This window comes from Scyliorhinus canicula, unplaced genomic scaffold (genome assembly GCF_902713615.1).
Source record: "Scyliorhinus canicula unplaced genomic scaffold, sScyCan1.1, whole genome shotgun sequence".
Classification (NCBI taxonomy): Eukaryota; Metazoa; Chordata; class Chondrichthyes; order Carcharhiniformes; family Scyliorhinidae; genus Scyliorhinus; species Scyliorhinus canicula.
This window is the reverse complement of record NW_024055727.1, coordinates 967853-987843: the sequence shown is the minus strand read 5'-3', so window position 1 is coordinate 987843 and position 19991 is coordinate 967853. Positions and strand designations below refer to the sequence as shown.

General features: G+C 42.5%; 1 protein-coding gene across 12 annotated transcripts in view; it reads left to right on the top strand.

The window, feature by feature from the left end:
• Window positions 1–19676, top strand: part of LOC119960715 (Fc receptor-like protein 3) — a 161948-nt gene extending 142272 nt beyond the window's left edge. For 11 of the 12 annotated variants that reach the window (XM_038788329.1, XM_038788323.1, XM_038788330.1 and 8 more), the window contains 6 exons: window positions 6331–6432; window positions 6915–6945; window positions 10045–10136; window positions 11304–11360; window positions 13072–13109; window positions 18657–19676. In XM_038788329.1, the coding sequence (XP_038644257.1) occupies window positions 6331–6432; window positions 6915–6945; window positions 10045–10136; window positions 11304–11360; window positions 13072–13109; window positions 18657–18800 (464 nt within the window). In that variant the 3' untranslated portion in view covers window positions 18801–19676. The remainder of the gene's footprint in view (window positions 1–6330; window positions 6433–6914; window positions 6946–10044; window positions 10137–11303; window positions 11361–13071; window positions 13110–18656) is intronic. The other variant, XR_005459500.1, reaches the window with a different exon arrangement.
• The last annotated feature ends 315 nt before the right edge of the window (window positions 19677–19991 follow it).

The window sequence follows — 19991 nt, the reverse complement described above, 5'->3', positions numbered from 1 at the left end:
AAGGTGTGACACTGGATTAGTTTCAGGCAGTCATATTGAAAATGACTCTCTTATCCCAACTCTCTGTCTTCCATCATTGAGCCAGGCCTCTATCCATGCTAATATTCTACTCCAAAAACATGAGCGCTAAAATATTACATTTACTGGTTCCATGTTACAAATCCTGCTCATTACCAATTCAAAGAATTCGGATAACTTTGCAGTTATTAATCACCGTTCACGGAGTTCTGATGACTCTATTTTAATATATTAGGCATTTGCAACTGATTGCTATTACATCTTTCAAACGGTCTCTATCATTTTACCAAATTCGGCTAAATGGCCACTGGTTACCTGTATTTTTGTCTCCCTGCGTTTTTGAGGAAGGGAGTTACATTGGCAGTTTTCAAGAATTTAAGGGTTCTTGGCAGATTCGAACGAAGATCTTTGTCGATATTTCTTTCACTATTCTGCGATGCAATCGATTGTGCTCTCGGTACTTATCATCTGTTATCACCATTAGTTTCCCGAATAGTTTTTACTTCAATATTAGTGGTTGTATTTGTCCCACCCACCCCATTTATGAACATTTTGACACTTTATTAATGTCTTCCACCGTGCAGACTGTTGTAAAGTCTTTGTTTAACTGCACTGCCATTTCCAGAATACTCATTATGTTTCGCCAGTCCCCTTCACTGAGGGGTCTACATTCATCTTGGCCTGCGTTTTTGTTTCGTTTTTATATAGTTAAAATGCTATCCGTTCGATATTACTTGTTAGTTGAGTGTCATAATTTTTCTTCTCACTCTTCCTTATTTTTGGTGATCTTCTGTTGGTTTTTGAAACTTTCCCAATCATAAGTTTCGCCCACAAATTTTGCCACAGTCTTTGTTTTTGTACTTTCATTTTACTCCCATCCGAAACTTCCTTGGTTGACCATGGCTGATTAGTCGCCTTCCCAAAATCCTTCTTGCTCGTTCGGAGTTCAAAGTCATGAAATATTCAGGGTCAATCGCATTTTCTGTAACACTCATTTCCCAGTCCACTCCAGCCAATTCTGATTCCATTCCTTTGAAATTATCCTGACCTAAGTGCAGAACATTTGTTTATGTCCCACGTTTCTGACTGTAAATCTGCATGCTCAATTTTACCAAGTAAGGATTACTATTTCCCAGAGATTTGATTACTCTGAGATCTGTTAATTAAAAATGCGTCATTAGGCATTAACCTGTCAAAATCGCATAATATTGATCGAGGAATCTGTACCGAATACACTGAATAAAATTTTCCTCCTGGCTGCCTATGGAATTTAATTTTACTAATCTGCATGAAGGTTAAAGTCAACCACGTATAAATCCCATCCATTTTTACATACCTTTATTATCTCCTGGTTTATTTGATTTACCACAATATAGCTACTGTGAGGAGCCCCACAGACTACGCCCACCAACAATTTCTTCAACGTGTTGTTTCTTACCGCCACACATGTGGACCCATCATCATTTCTGCCCACCCTCCGCTATCCTGCCCTGCTAACGAAATTACCCACCCCCATTTTAATCCCGCCTTCCATTAAAAAAGCAATAGATCTCTGAACGTATAGTTCACTGTTTTTCAACACATTTTAAATACATCGCTGAAATGGTTATAAAATTTTGCCCATTAACCTCCATTTATGCGGTCAATGCATTTAAATTCTCCTGAATACGCTATATATTTAAAAAGAGCCATTATTTTGTCTTTTTACATATTCTGTCCGAGATCCGACCTGTTGTTTTTTTATGTGTCTACACCCTGTCACTTCCTGCCCATTTCTTGGTCTTTTTACTTAAATATCTGCCTCATAATGCTGTATTTTGTCTCTTTTGATGCCGAAATATTGCCTGTCCAGGATCATTCGCCCAACACTCAATTAACTTTGCATATGTCTCTCCATCCCTGATATGGGGTTTGCAAGAACACTGCTCCCAGCACTGATCAGATATAGACCAACACAACGGAACATTCCCCATTTACTCAAGAACTGATGCCAATGCCCCGCGAACATAAACCCACGGCAACCCCCCACCCCCATATTTTGGGCCAAGACTTCATAAGACCATTAGACATTAAGATATGGAACAGAATTAGATCGAATCTTATCCCCCGTTACATCATGGCTGAAATGTTCCTCATCCCCATTCTTCTGTCCACTCCCCATGACAGCTGATCCCCTTATTAATCAACAACACCAGATGTGTGCTTGAGGTGCTGTTAACTACTGGGCTTCAGATGAAGAATTAAAATGTAGAGTTAGACAGAATATTGATTTTTCAGAACATAAGAACTAGGATCAAGAATAGACAATTTAACGTCTCGAGTCAGACCAGCCGTTCATTGTGATATTTGCTGATCTTATCATGGTCTCAACTCCACTGTCTTGCCCGTTGTCCATGGCTGGATACTCCACATGAGCAAATGCCGACCTCTGGCACGCGACAGGAACACAGCGCCTGGACTCTCGCCCTTTACTACAGAGAACCTTGCCAATGCCCCTCACTATATTGGCACGGATTACCGCGACCTGCTTATATGCTCCCAATACCAAATATGGCTTCATGTACCCAGCGGCATGATCGGTCAGTTCAGCCACACTCATCCAAACAAGGTGAAACAATATCAAACTTGTTAGGCAAATCCAATTACTGACACATCTGCACTCATTTCATCAAACCCCCTTTACCTGCCTCAGCTGCCTTCAAACACCCGTGCCCAGGACTACTTTCCAAATCAAATGATTACATTCTAACGCATGTGACCGCCTCCGGGAGCACAACATCCAGATATATTTCGCCAACCCTGGTGTTTCGCCGTTTCTGAAGCTCATCCTCCTGCTCAATGATTGAATCGAAGCTCTTTGAGCCGCAGACACACGACAGATGGCCCTCCTATGCGCTGAAACATCACCGGTCCTTCCATACTTAGGATATTGACTAAATCATTAATTATGTAATTCAATTATTTGGTTCCTCTTGGATATAAATTAACTATATCATAAACGGCAGGAAATGTATAAGATTCGGAATATAGACCTTGACCAGATATTTACTCGGAACTCATAAACAGATCACACGATCCCTTGGATAGAAGCAGAAACCCATCCGTTTTTATTTTAAAATTACAAAGGCGAAGGAGTGCCGCCATCACTCCTACCCCCTTCAACGAACTCCCTCTTCACATCGAACTGCCAAACTCCGACCAAAACCGCAGGCAGTGCTGGTCGGACAGAGAGTGTCTGAATCTATATGTTATAAACAACGAGACGAGCTGAGCCCGGGTACAGGAGAGGCCTGTTCAAGCCCGTTTTGGGAGGTAATTATCTATTTCATTTACTGCCAGCAGAGAGTTCTCACCCCCCATTTACGCCGCTAGGTGAGACTCACAAGTAACACGATTCTTGCAGTTAAATGGGAAACATGAATACAAACAATATAAATCTTGAGAAAGGTATCTAAAATGTCGCTCTTCTTACCAGACTCAAAGAGCCGACTCCACTTGTATCGAATGTAACTTTGGCACTCCTGCACTTTAGAATCCATGGAATGGAATCCCTACAGTGCAGACGCAGTCCATCCAAGCCATCCAGAGTGCTTCAAACCTCTCAATTAGCAAGTCTAAGCCCACCCGAAAGCCCTATCCCCATGACAGCACGTAATCTGCACATCGCTAAACTGTGGGCGGAAACTGAAGCACATGGAAACATAGAAACGTAGAAACTAGACGCAGGAAGAGGCCACCCGGCCCTTCGAACCTGCTCCCATTCATTATGATAATGGCTGATCATCACGTTCAATACACTGACCGCGCTTTCCTCCCATATCGGTTGATCCATTTAGCCCCACGAGCTATATGGAATTCTTTCTTGAAATTACACAATGTTTTGGTCCGAACTATTTTCTATGGTTGCGAATTCTAGAGTTCACAACTGTCTAGGTGAATAAATTTCTCGTCACCTCCGTCTTAAAATGTTTATCCTTTATCCTCAAACTTGCACCCAGAGTTGTGAATTCCCCCACCATCGGGGACATTCTTTCTGAATCAACCCTGTCTAAATCTGTCAGAATTGTGTAAGTGTCTTTGATATCACCTCTCACTCTTCTTAGCTCCAATCAATATAGAAACCTGAGAAGCGTGACGGGGAGAAAATTCAATCTCAAAATAAACGATCAATCAAGGCCGGAGCTGAACCGTGTCCCTGATGCTGTGAGACAGCAGTACGAACCATTTATGCTACCATATCTCCCGTTTGTCTACATGGCTGCTACCATCCTTCAACAGGGGCAGCACGGTAGCATAGTGGTTAGCATCAATGCTTCACAGCTCCAGGGTCCCAGGTTCGGTTCCCGGCTGGGTCACTGTCTGTGCGGAGACTGCACGTCCTCCCCGTGTGTGCGTGGGTTTCCTCCGGGTGCTCCGGTTTCCTCCCACAGTCCAAAGATGTGCGGGTTAGGTGGATTGGCCATGCTAAATTGCCCGTAGTGTCCTAAAAAGTAAGGTTAAGGGGGAAGTTGTTGGGTTGCGGGTATAGGTTGGATATGTGAGTTTGAGTAGGGTGATCATTGCTCGGCACAACATCGAGGGCCGAAGGGCCTGTTCTGTGCTGTACTGTTCTAAATTCTAATGAAGATAAATGTGCTTCACTACAAAAATAGGCGATTTCATAATTCGCACTTGCACATTCCAAGGGCAAAATTCTTGAGCGGAATTATAACTTTCTATATCCAATCCCAGATTTTTTTTCTCACATTTCCTCACCCATAACTTAGACTTCCACATTTTGTATCGTTGGAAAACTTGACATTGAAGACATAGCCTTCATCAGTATAAGAGAGCGAGACTCGTGCATTGATTTATACGATAGCACACGATGTACAATCCATCAAGGGATGGCACTCAGACCAAATATCTGGTCTCTCCCTTTTAACTAATCTTCAATCCATGTTATTTCAGTGTTCTCGTCCAACCGAATGAACGCGAACAGTGAGCGATATGATCCTTTAGGAATATCTGCATTACACCTTTCCATTCCATATTGTTACAATTCTTTGTAAATCTTAAATAACTTGCTAATAAAAAGTCGTAATCTTTGCCAGGTGCGATGTATCGTGATTGGATATGTGACTTGTCATTACAAACTTCGGAATATTGTGTTGCTTTCACTTTCATTATCTTTATCAACCTTTTGCGTTTACCGCTTTGGAAAAGGATGGTTAACTTTCCAGAGTGCTGGACGTTCAGGTACATCAATACGATAAATTACAACGCCTTAAACGTTTTGTATATACGGCAGCACGACAATGGAATTTCTAGGCTCTCTGTCCCATTGAGTTCCAGTATCATTGCATAACGAATACAAATTTCTTTATGATCCTCAATGCCCGGAGAGACGTTATTCCTCACGTTTCCCAGAACGCCATGGCGCCTTCAACCATGCAAGCAGACACAAGTAATTGATTTTTCCATACTCTATAGATGTTATTGTTGCACCTTCTTTTTAGGGTCTCAACTAGACTATGGTCAATCTCTTCACCTTTATGTATCTATTGAAACAAAGTTTAGCGGTAAGCATCTGGGATGCGCGAATATAGTAAGAACATATATGAAAGTAGGCATGTAACTGAAAGGAGATACGTGACAATAGATTTCCTCCAGTGCAGAAGGAGTCATTCGAGTCTACACCGACCTTCTGAAAGATCATCCCTGCTGGACCCGTCCGTCACACAATCTAACTTGCATATATTTGGAAAGCCACACAACTTCAGAATTGAACCCGAGTCCCTGGCGCTGTAAGTCTGTAGTGCTAAGCGGTATGTCACTGCAAGCCCCGTGACAGTGTGATGTGATTCATGATCTTGCAGACAGACCCTGATCTTAATATTGTCGTCACAAAGGGGTAGTTGGTGCCGATTACGTTTCAATCAACTGTCTGAGAGTTAGAAACTTGCCAGTTAATTTAGGGGCCACCTGTATTAAATAGGGTGTTGTGAGAACTGATAGATTTAACTTCATATTCCGTCAGGCGGTGAGTTGCAGGAGCACTCCGTTGAATAGGACTTAATTTGGGTAGTTTTCTTTGAAATAGGTGAGTTCTGAAAATAGTCAACTGGTGAGTATAGAAAGGAATGTATTGGAATCATCGAAAGTGTGCTGAGAAAGCCAACGATGGACCTTACATGAGGGGCAGAAATGGTGATGGACGTGGTTATTAATCTACAGCTGCTAATATGCAATGGAAGGAATGTGAGCATGCGCAGTTGAATTTCTGGTGTGTCACTATTATGCAATTCATTTGATTAATTTATTGGTCTGCAGTGCGAAGTTATTCAACCGAGGTCACAGCATCAGTTCTCCCACTTCTTCTTATCGCCGGTGTTATTGCAATAATCGGCTTCAAACTGCGAGAAAAGAAGCAAGGTGCGTAATTTCTCATGAGCAGGTGATTCGTTATATATTTACGTGTGCGGCCTCCATTCCTTCCGGATTCAGCGTTGCATGCTTAACACCATGATTTTGGTAGAAGGCGATTACTTTAGTGTAGAACGATGAGATCATTACCATGAGAGTTTGGACAACTGATAATCTTGGTGTGATAGGTTAAAAAAAGGATTTTCTTAAATTCTATATGGGTATGCAACTTCTGTTGACAAAGGAAACAAAAATGTTTTCATAAGTTGCCAACAATCGGAAAGCAGAATTTTAGTGTTGCATCTTCTTCCGTTCTTTGAATATTAGGATTATGATATCTCAGTTGTACAAGTAAATGCTTCATGTGTTTATAATTTTGAGCTATTCAAACGTAGTATTAGTAAATCACACATAGAAACATAAGCAAGTATATTAACAACATGTATTTTCTGCACAATTCAATGACTCATGTATCTTCTTATCTTGCCCAGGCAATTCTTCAAAGGTTTTTCAGCCCCAAAGGTAAGTCAGCAGAACGTTTTTTGCAATTGATGCCAGTTCTTCTTGCTCCAGATCAGATATTGAAGTTAATATGAAAGTTAGCTTACAGTCTTGACAAACATCGGCAACTGCTTCTCAACGACAGTGTTGCCGAGATCTAGTCAAGTAGCCCCAACTTCAGTTGGTTTAATTAATCAACTCCCGTCCACCAAAATGTGGCTAAAGTTTAACATCAGCTGTGCGTCTTCCGATAGTGAAGCAGTCCATGCACACCTGCATTAACACCTGTAATGAATCCGGGTTTTGCTGACATGAGGTGACACACATTCGCACCACATTAGTTCCAGCAATTAATCACCTCCAAAAGTCAATAACCTATTCATTGCACTTTGATGTTTAATGACATTGACATCCCTGATTACCCGCACTATCAACATCATGGCTTGTAGCATTGAGAACAATCTGAAAAGAAAAATGGACATCTTTATACCCTGGCGCCAAAAGCAGCAGAAATCTGCGACGAATAACTCAACATACTACCTGTTCACATTCTTCATCATACTCGTCACGCATGTAATTGACTATTTCCCACATACTTGGAGGAGTGAAGCTCCAACAGAACTTCAGAAGATCGGCACATCCATGGAAAAGCAGCCGGGTTGGCTAATGCTCCATCCACAGACATTCTTTCGTTCCACCACCGAAGCATATCAGCATTAGGGTGTACCATATCCATACTGCACTGTAAGAACTCATCATGTTTCCTGAAACAGCACTATCCAACCATACAACAGGCAATATCTTAATGTACAGGGGCAACAGACACAATTAAATACCTGCACCTGTAATTTCTTCTCTGAGCGACTGACTTGTACATCTGTTGGGATGACTCCACTGTCGCAGGTTCAAAAACCTGGAACTCGCTACTGAGCAGCACTTTATGTGCACCTACACCACGTGGACTGCAGTGCTTGAGAAGGCAGCTCACCACAACCTTCTGAACAGCTATTCTGAATCTGCAACAAATGGTGACAGAGCCAGTGATGTCCACGTCGCTTAGATGACATGTTGCTATTTTAGTATTATTGCTATTATTGGAAAGTCTAAGAATATAACGAAAAGATCAGGATAAAAGGAACGAACTCAGAATGAGTGCAGAATAAATTTGGGATAATATCACCAGTGCTAGAGGAGCTATCATATCCTATATTGCTGGTGTCGTATGCAAGGGGCATCACAATGATGCGCTGGGCTTTCCATCTGGATGGTCCAATGTATTTGTTCACCTGCAAGTTAACCAAAAGTGCTTATCTCCAGCATAATTGGAGTGGGCTCTCAACCACCGATAGAAACGACTTGCTAAGCTAAATTTAGATTGTTCTACCAGTTTACCCTGATTTCCAATCTGCTTAAAGTAGGCGCCAAGATGTTACAGTAGAGTCACGGGTAGCGATCACTGTCCTGGGCGAGGGTGCGTGCTCCTTCGTAGGATCGTCGCACAGCCGATGGGCGAAATTGTCCCCTTCTACACTGTGAGGAATCTATGAAATGATTGTTATTCTCCCTGTAAGAAAAGTGGTTTATATGTTTCTTCTGGAATTTTTGCAAGAGGATTAGATGTTTCACTGAATCACGCAGACGGCATTCATCGTCATTGAATTTGGGTCAACACGACAAGCATTATATTGAAAATGTTTTCATAAGCAGCAGCAGGGTAGCATGGTGGTTAGCATAAATGCTTCACAGCTCCAGGGTCCCAGGTTCGATTCCCGGCTGGGTCACTGTCTGTGTGGAGTCTGCACGTCCTCCCCCTGTGTGCGTGGGTTTCCTCCGGGTGCTCCGGTATCCTCCCATAGTCCAAAGATGTGCGGGTTAGGTGGATTGGCCATGCTAAATTGCCCGTAGTGTCCTAATAAAAGTAAGGTTAAGGGGGATGTTATTGGGTTACGGGTATAGGGTGGATACGTGGGTTTGAGTAGGGTGATCATGGCTCGGCACAACATTGAGGGCCGAAGGGCCTGTTCTGTGCTGTACTGTTCTATGTTCTAAGCACCTTCAAGACAGACGTAGAGAAATATATTTCCCTCAGGGACTCTTGAGCGACATTTTGAGGTATTGGACTATGAAGTAAATTACAGGTGGTTCTGTAACTAGATTTGTGCTCCAATATTACTTTTGAATAGTTCTGATGATGTAAAAGGCACTCATTGGCTCAGTTGACTGTTTAGAAGAGGCAATTTGTAGAAATAGAAAGTGTATACACAATGCTTGTTAATATCAGAAAGGACACAAAATGGCTGTTAGCTATTAAAGCAATACAAAAGACACAAAATAGCTGCACTGATAGCCGGTTTCTTGAACAATAAGTTACAAACTGTGCAAACTACATCATGAGAACCAAGCGTGGCTACTTATAGGGAGTATCTCAACAGCTGCTGATGACACCTTCACAGAACAAGGAATGCAATGTATCCATAATAGATCAAGTTCCCCAGCTGCAGAGAGGACATATCCATGTGTCAATTTGAATGACTTCTGTATAAAGTTAGGGGCGGGAAAGAGAACACCCACTTTAACCATGTATGTGATAACTGGGATGTAAAGAACATTTATTGACTACATGCAATGAATTGTGACTCGAATATAATTGATTGATTTTATGTAAATGAGAATACAACTAATTCCTTTCCCTGAATCTGTATATTAACCCGTGTGAGCCTCAGCTCAAGTGAGAAAGGGTGCTGTCCAGAACCTGCGGAACCTCAGGCCTTTCTCCCAGAATTCTGATATAATAAACTGCTTCTTCCCTCATCCTCAGGCCTTCGGCTGAATATTTTCACCTCTCATAGAGACTTCGGAATATCCATCAAATCTCTACATTTAAACGTTGCGGAAGTAGTGTACATAATCAATTTTCCTGATGACTTGGACGACTATTTTAGGGCAATAAAGCTGCAGAGTTCAATTTAAAAGCTGGAATGTGATTCCCAGCACGACGGCCTATAAATGAATTGTAATTTTGGGTAGTTGATACTGCACTTAATATGCTTCAGTAACATGTGTTTGTAAATTGTCTTTGTGCCCATTGTACATTTTCGGTTAAATCTCTTTGTTTCTCAGTGGGACACCTGAAGCTCGACCTGAGCCCACGAGTCAAGAAGTTTCACCGACCAACTTCGAGTATGCAGTGATAGGATCATCCCTAAATACAGGTAAATGTGATCGGATTACTTCTTGATAAATGCGTTATGGTTTGCAGCATATCACTGGTTAACATCTGGCCATTTATAAATATTTCGGAATGGATATTTCGTGGAAGTTATGACTGAACATGGGAAGGACACACAATAGATGCCTTCATTTGCAAGCAACTTGCCTCATTTGGGATAGCATTTCTCACCCTTATATACAGGTGTTTAGTCTTGTCTGCGTGGGAGATTTGAAGGACAATCAATGGGAAGGTTTAAGTAGCCGTATAATGTAATGCAAATGAAGTCTGAGAGGATCAAAGATGCATACACGTATTGCTACCGTCGTATTTAGTTTGTCCACGCACCCAACCATCTATTCAGCAACTCATCCATCCATCCTGCAGTATCATCCATCCAGCCATCCATCCTTCTATCCGTCCATCCATCCATCCATCCAAATCAATCCTTCCATCCATCAATCCAGTCGCCCGTCCATCCATCCATCCATCTGTCTATCTGCCTGTCTGTCTATCTATCTCCGCCCCTCTCTCTTTCTCTCTCTCTCTATATATATATTGATATAAACATATATATATATATATATATATATACGTACACACACACACACATATATATAATATAGACCTATATATATAGGGACGCAGGGAGGCAGAGATAGATTACATACTTTTTGGCTGCAAATATATATGTGTCTGTCTGTCCATCTATTTTTCTAAATGCGTGCGCATATATATAGTTATAGATAGATATGTATGTAGATAGATATAGAAAGGTGGCTATATAGATAGATAGAATTACAGATAGAGAGATAGATAGATAGCTAGATAGTCCGCTGTCTATCTATCTGTCTGCCTCTCTCTCGCTTTAGCGATATGTCTGCTTCTCCGTCTGTCTTTCTGTCGGCCTATATATCAGCGCTGTCGGTCTACCTGCCTGTCTGTCTCTCTCGCATCCTGCCACCCACCCACCATCCATCGATCTCGTCACACTCATATAAATAAATATATATATATATATATATATATACCCATGTATTTATTGATCTATATATATAAATAAATGCATGTATATCTATATAGTATAAATAACAGTAGACCCGTTAACCTCTTCCTCTGTCTGTTATAATAGATCGACATTAATGTCCTTATGTTTTATGCTGTTTTTCAGAAGCTGCTTCCGATTTAGTTTATTCCGCTGTGACAATCCAGAAATCAAAGACAGCTGGTAATATCATATTTCTGTCAATGATGTTAGTTGAGAAACATGAATATTACTGTTCAATTCACGTTATAATTAGCATTATTATTATTTCTTCGAGGCAGATTATCAAAATAACCACTTAATTGATTTTCGCTCCATGCGTTTCAAGTTATGGATGGAGACTGAAAGAATATGCCATAATGTAGAAGGCATTAGATACAAAACGATGTACTCTAAATCTGGTTTCCCAGGAGTACTGCTACAAATTTGCATTTAAAGTATACGTGAGCAAGAATATGCTAAACGTGCGTTTTTTTTAGTGTGTCCAACATACTCCTTTTCATTGTACAGCACGAACCAAGCAGAATAAACAGCCAATCACGACAGTGATAAGTTGCAATAAGTTGAAAGTAAGAGTGTTGTTGACCAATATTATTAACATCCGCTATAACATAATTATAAATTGAAACAGACAGTGTAACATTCAGTAAATATGTTTACCCTCATTGTGAAAACGATACACTGGCCTGAATATGTGCAGTTAAGTCGCTGCTCACTTATTTGTAACATTGTGCAGCAAGCTGAGAAAAGAGATGCACCACTAGTCCAATATCTCATGCTTTTGCCATATTATGCGTCCCTTCGTCCATCCGTCCGTCCATATAGCTATTCATCCTTCCATCCATCCATTCATCCATTGCAACCATCCATCCATCCATGGCACCCATCCATCCATCCATCCATGGCACCCATCCATCCATCCACCCATCCATCCATCCATCCACCCATCCATCCATTCGTCCGTCCCCCCGTCCGTCTGTCCGTCTGTCAATCCATACATCCGTCCATCCATCCACCCATCCATCCATCTATCCATCCATCCATCCATCCCTTCATCCACCCATCTATCCATCCATCCATCCATCCATCCATCAATTCAGATAGTTATATGTTCGTTATTATGTCCGATTGTATATTGACACATAATAGGGAAAATGTGGTCAAACTGTCATTAAGTGACGATGGACGGATTCTGTTTGTGTGGAAGAGTTGCTTTACCATGTGTTTTAATCGTTGTCATACACAATTGAGATAAAATGTCCAATTTATTGTACTGGTTTGATTAGAGACGGGGGCACTTCATACTGTATTTGACAGGTGTGTTTCAAAATGGAATTCTCTGATTTTAAAAAAAGTGTTCATACAATACCGAAGGGAGCCTGGATTGAACAGGTGACGCACCCCAGAATGTAGCATGGTCATCAGATTTTTTAGCTAATCATCCAAGTAAGGTAGCATGGTGGTTAGCATAAATGCTTCACAGCTCCAGGGTCCCAGGTTCGATTCCCGGCTGGGTCACTGTCTGTGCGGAGTCTGCACGTCCTCCCCGTGTGTGCGTGGGTTTCTTCCGGGTGCTCCGATTTCCTCCCACAGTCCAAAGATGTGCGGGATAGGTGGATTGGCCAGGCTAAATTGCCCTTACTGTCCTAAACAAATTAAGGTTAATGGGGGTTGTTGGGTTACTGGTATAGGGTGGATACGTGGGCTTGAGTAGGGTGATCAGTGCTCGGGACAACATCGAGGGTCGAAGGGCCTGTTCTGTGCTGTACTGTTCTAATAATAATAATCAGCCACTGTTCTGTGGCCTTTATTCAATACTATTGTCAATTATGCATGACTAATGCATATTAATCAACAGTCTTAGGTTATGACTTTTCAAACGGTTGTGTTTTAGTGACAGGTATCTACGGCGGTTCCTCCGAAGGAAGTAGGGTAAGTTATTTTTTTAAAATTTCCAATATTCGACGGTTCATACCACAACTTGTCCTGGTCTCGGTTGCAGTTAGTGCTGTGATGTAAAACGTCAGCAATAAGTTGAATAGTTTGCATAACGAAAAAAAGCTCCACCATTAAGTTGAAAAGGTTACATCCCTCCACTTGTTCCATACACATTATCTAACCACCGAGCATTAGCTTATACACAGCGAGAGGCAGCCGTTCCGTCGTGACAATGTGTGAACTCGCGGGTGTGCTCCTGCGATCCGCGTTCAGAATGCTTATACCGAGGAAATTATTTCAGATGCTCAACAATACCCACTGAGTCGTGCAAGCGTGGGCCCATATATTCCATATTCGTTCAGCTGAGCCACAGCCACTGAAGCTCATTGCATCTAATCTCCAATACAGTTTAACCTTGGAGCAGTTTGCGGAGAATGTGGTTCAATTGCTTTAGTAATTCAACATCAGTAATTTCTCCGAGATATCGATTCAAATCCAACTATACCACCTGTTGGAATGTAAATTTGATTAACTAGTCTGGGCTTACCAATTAACTTCAGTAATGATGATCGTGTTGGTCAAATATAAACAGGACGCCAACTGGCTCATGTCTGCCCTTTGCGGAATTAAATCCTCCGCCTTTCCATAATCTGGCCTACATTCAACTGAAGACACGGCACAAGTGCTTGACATTTAACTGCCTCAGCAATGCCCTCCCACGCTACATAGTTAAAGGGAACTAGCTCCTCTGTAGGCTCAGTTTGCTGCACGGTTCTTCGTCATTCGGAGAGATGCCAAGAGATTCGCTCTGTTGCCATATCAGCTGAGGTTAGCGAGGAAAGCCCTCCTTCTCAATCAGGTAAATGCTGAAAGAATGTCTCTCCTCATGGACCAGATGGCATAAACTCGGGATAAAGGGGTGCACGTTTAAGACTGTGATTTCGGGATTGTCTACTCTACCAGGATTATAAGTTCTTGCACCTCCTTGCCACAAAGAAGGCTGGGGAGGCGCCAATTTGTACATAGGAATTCTGAGATATATAGATTATTGATCAGTAAATGAATCAATAGTATCGCGTTAATGGCAGGAACGTGGATGTCAGAAATATCGGATCGGCAATCATCCTATTGAATGGAGGAGAAGGCGAGAGGGACCGAACGGTCTTACCCTGTTCCTCATTGTTGCAGTCATGTGGCCTTTCCCATCGCTTGAGCTGCAGTGACACTAACGTCAAATAAAACTTCAGTCAGTACGCTCCCAATAATGGAAACCAGCATGTGGTCATCGGGAACATGGCAACTTGAATGTCAATAAGGTTTGCATGCAAAATGCGCACAGGCATAGCATAACAAAGAACAAAGAAAAGTTGAGCACAGGAACAGTCCCTTCGGCCCTCCAAACCATGCTGCCTGACTACAATCTTCTACACTTCCTAGGTCCGTAACCATCTATTTCCATCCTATTCATGTATTTGTCAAGGTGCCCCTAAAATGTTAATATCGTCTCTGCTTCCAACACCTCCTCCGGCAGCGAGTTCCGGGCACCCACCACCCTCTGTGTAAAGAACTGTCTCGCACATCTCCTCTAAACCTTGCCTCTCGCACCTTAAACCTATGCCCCTTACTAATTGACCACTCTACCCTGGGGAAATTCCTCTGAGCATCCAATCTGTCCATGCCCTTCGTAATTTTGGAAACATCCATCAGGACACCCGTCAACCTGCGTTGTTCCAAACCGAGTTTAGTCAACCGTTCCACATAGCTAATGCCCTCCATGCCAGGCAACATTCTGGTAAATCTCTTCTGAACCCTCGCCAAAACTTCCACATCCTTCAGGTGGCGTGGTGACCAGAATGGAACACTCTGCTCGAAGTGTGGCCTAACAAAGGTTCTAAACAGCTGCAACATGACTTTCCAATTATTATACTCAATGCCCCGGCCAATGAAGGCAAGCATGCCGTATGCCTTCTTGACTACCTTCTCCACCTGTGTTCCGCCTTTCATTGACCTGTGGACCTGTACACCGAGATCTCTCTGACTTTCAATACTCTTGAGGGTTCTACCATTCACTGTAAATCCCCTACCTGCATTAGACCTTCCAAAATGCATTACCTCATTCGTGCGGATTAAAATCCATCTGCCATCTCTCCGCCCAAATCTCCAAACGATCTAAATCCTGCTGTATCCTCTGACAGTCCTTATACTTAACTTATTTGAGGAGGTGACCAAGCATATGGATGAAGGTAATGCAGTGGATGTAATGTACATGGATTTTAGTAAGGCATTTGATAACGTTCCGCATTGTAGGCTTGTGCAGAAAGTAAGGAGGCATGGGATAGGGGGAAATTTGGCCAGTTGGATAACAAACTGGCTAACGGATAGAAGACAGAGAGTGGTGTTGGATGGCAAATAATCAGCCTATAGCCCAGTTATCAGTGGTGTACCGCTGGGAAAAGTTCTGGGTCCTCTGCTGTTTGTGATTTTCATTAACGACTTGGATGAGGGAGTTGAAGGTTGGTCAGTAAATTTGCAGATGATACGAAGATTGGTGGAGTTGTGGATAGTGAGGAGGGCTGTTTTCCGCGTCAAAGAGACATAGATAGGATGCAGAGCTGGGCTGAGAAGTGCATATGTATTTTAACCCTGACAAGTGTGTGGTTGTCCATTTTGGAAGGACAAATATGAATGCGGAATACAGGTTTAACGGTAGGGTTCTTGGCAGTGTGGAGGAGCAGAGAGATCTTGGGGTCTATGTTCATAGATCTTTGAAAGTTGCCACTCAAGTGGAGAGGGCTGTGAAGAAGGCCGATGGTGTGCTAGCGTTCATTAGCAGAGGGATTGAATTTAAGAGCCGTGAGGTGATGATGCAGCTGTACAAAACCTTGGTCAGGCCACATTTGGAGTACTGTGTGCAGTTCTGGTCGCCTCATTTTAGGAAGGATGGGGAAGCTTTGGAAAAGGTTCAAAGGAGTTTTACCAGGATGTTGCCTCGAATGGAGAGTAGGTCATACGAGGAAAGGTTGAGGGTGCTGGGCCTTTTCTCATTAGAACGGAGAAGGATGAGGGGCGATTTGATAGAGGTTTATAAGATGATCAGGGGAATAGATAGAATAGACAGTCAGAGACTTTTTCCCAGGGTGGAACACACCATTACATTTAAGATAAATGGTGGAAGATATAGAGGGGATGTCAGAGGTAGGTTCTTTACCCAGAGAGTAGCGGAGGCATGGAATACACTGCCTGTGGAAGTAGTTGAGTCGGAAACGTTAGGGACCTTCAAGCGGCTATTGGATAGGTACATGGATTAGGGTAGAATAATGGAGTGAAGGTTAACTTCTTATGGGCAGCACGGTAGCATTGTGGATAGCACAATTGCTTCACAGCTCCAGAGTCCCAAGTTCGATTTCGATTTGGGTCCCTGTCTGTGTGGAGTCTGCACATCCTCCACGTGTGTGCGTGTGTTTCCTCCGGGTACTCCGGTTTCCTCTCACAGTCCAAAGATGTGCAGGTTGGGTGGATTGGCCATGAAAAATTGCCCTTGGTGTCCAAAATTCTATGACTAACCTGGGACAAAAGTTCGGCGCAACATCGTGGGCCGAAGGGTCTGTTCTGTGCTGTATTTCTCTATCTATAAATCTAAGTCCTCATCGCTACCCGCAGTTCGACCAACCTTTCTGTTGTCTGCAAACTTAGAAATCAGACCAGTTACATTTCGGATTGGATTTGTTTATTGTCATGTGTACCTGGGTACAGTGAAAAGTGTTTTTCTGGAAGCAGCTCAACAGAACATTCAGTACATGGATGAAAAGGGAATTAAACAAAATTCAAGAAAATACAAGAAAATTAATAATAGGGCAACACAAGAGAAACAATCTAACAACATAAGCATTGGCATCGGATGAAGCATAGCAGGTGCAGTGTTAATGAGGTCAGTCAATAAGAGGGTCATTTAGGAGTCTGGTGACATTGGGGAAGAAGTTGTTTTTGAGTCTGTTCCTGCCTGTTCTTCAAATCATTTATATACACTACGAACAGCAAAGGTCCCTGCACTGATGCCTGCGGAGCACCACTAGTCACAGCCCTCCAATCAGAAAAGCACCATTCCGTTGCTATTATCTGCCTTCTATAACCTTACCAGTTCTGTATCCATCTTGCCTGCTCACCTCTGATCCCGTGTGTCTTCACCTTTTGTAACAGTCTGCCATGAGGGACCTTGTCAGGCCTTACTGAAGTCCACATTGACAACACCCACTGCCCTACCTGCTTCAATCATCAATGTGACCTCCTTGAAAAACTCTATCAATTTACTGAGACACGACCTCCCCTTCACAATACCATGCTGCCTCTCACTAATACGGCCATTTGCATCCAAATGGGAGTAGATCCTGTCTCGAAGAATTCTCCAGAAATTTTCCTATCACTGACATAAGGCTCACCGGCCGGTAGTCCCCTGGATTATCCTTGCTACCCTTCTTAAACAGAGGAACATCATTGGCAATATTCCAGTCCTCCGGGACATCACCTGAAGACACTGAGGATCCAAAGATTTCTGTTGAGGCCTCAGCAATTTCCTCTCTCGCCGTGTACAGTATTCTGGGGTAGATCCCATCAGGCCCTGGGGATTTAGATGCCTTCATATTTTTCACGACGCCCAACACCTCAATGTAACCCAGGCTATCTACACACCCTTCTCCAGACTCAACATCCGCCACACTGACAGAGCAGAAGGAGGCTTTACGATCGATCGAGTCTGTACCGATTATTTGAGAGGGAACACAACCTAGTCTCACATCCCTGTTTTATCTCCATAATCACACCTAATCTGGACAGCTTTACACACTGAGGGACAATTTAATGTGGCCAATCGAACTAACCTGAACATTTTTGAAATTTATGGTACAATGTTGGTGTGGCTATTGCACGAAGGGCGGCATGTCACACAATGGCTAGCAGTGTTGCTTCACAGCTCCAGGACCCGAGGTTCGAATCCCGTCTGAGGTCGCTGTCTGACTAGGCGTCTGTACGTCCTCTCCGTGTCTGCGTGGCTTTCCTCCGGGTGTTCCGATTTGCTCCCACAGTCTAACGATGTGCAGGTTAGGTGGATTGGCCATGATAATTTTTCCTTCGTATCCAAAAATGTTTGGTGTTTTTCACTGGGTTAAGATGATAGGATTCATGTGTGGGCTCAATTAGGATGCTCTTTCTACGGCCGGTGCTGACTACATGGGCCAAATGGCCCTGTTTTGTACTGTACATTATCTGATGTATGATCCAAGATCTAGAATCTGCATATCCTTAGATGGTGAAAGGAAACTGGAGCAACCCGAGGAAACACATCTGTTAACTGAGCGGGGACTCGGAAACTCGACGCAGTAAGTTACCCGAGGCCGGAGTTAAACTGTTCATTGGTGGTCTTGGCAGCGAAGTCCAAATCCCGTTATGTTCTTTTACATCTACAATTAAATGCTACTCACGTCCAATGAAGTATGTGTTGTTCGTTGGCTTGGTGACTGGTTTCATCCATGTAACGTTTATTTACAGATTACCACGGGTGACCCGAACGATTATTGCATCACATACGCCACACTTAATCACAAAATGACGACAGAAAGATTAGACACAATGGATATGGCGGACGGGAGCGGCGCCGATACCAATGTCTATGAGAACCTGCCAAGAAAGTAAGAGCGATGCCAGACGAAATCTGAATGGAAAAAATCATAATGTGCTGTTAAAATTAATGACAATTTGGGAGAGGGCCCTTATCTTCCCACACGAAGCAAGAATAATTCTAAAATAGTGATAACATTTCGGAAGCTGACTGAACACCGATCAGCTGACTAACGCACCATTGGACAATTTATTTTCGTGCCATTTTCTGGATATCCGTTTCAAAGTTGGCACTGTGATGGTTGACTGAATTCCAATGAAATTATTATATGAGCACCGGTCAACTGGCGAACGTCGCGTTCATTTTACATAAGAAATCTGGGAGTAATTGGAGCCTTTCTTTTCGATTGAAAACTGCAACATTCTCGCAGATCAATTCTCTGCCGGAAACTTCCATTCCATCTGGAGGTTTGTGTTCCAATATGGAGACCAGCAACGACACACAAGTCCATTGCAATCAAAATTGAGAAGGAAATCAGAAGCATTACTCGTTTGAAGCTGGACATATATCACATGTCACTTATTTGGCTGACCAATATACTTTGTTTAAAAATGAAATATGCAATAGTATTTCCATCAATCAATGAGTCGAATGGAAGAATCATCACCTATAGAAAGTATTCCGATAGACAAAGGCAATGAACCTCTGTATGGACAACAGTTTTAGAATGAACAAAGCAGTTGAAAAGGGTTTCTGTTACATTTGCACAGGCTGTGACAGAGGGGAACATTAATGTTTCAATGTGTGAGATTGCAAAGATTTTGAATTTTAAAATAGCTTTAAAAACCTTTAGAATGTGGAAACAAATGCGTTCAATACCCTTGGCCGGGAATTTATCACCTTTCGCACAGACTATGACTAAATTAAAGCAATGGGACTGATTCCTTCTAGATTTTGTAAACCAGTCTATTATCAGACTTACAAAGTTATTCCATGTCCAGTAAATGTCCTCCGATAAATGTAGAATAGTAAAAACAAGTTATACATGTTCGGAGAACCTTAATGTAAGGTTAAATAATCTTTATTTTCGGGCTGGAGGAAGGCTTGTGATAGCGATCCCCAATGGCCAGTATTGGTATTCATGTCCTTTTTGATACATATTTATAACCTAGACGGAGAGTGCAGCATTCCAGAAGGACATAGACACGTGGCTGGAATGGCGAAACGTGTGGCAGGTGAAGCAAATTGCAGAGTAATATGAAGAA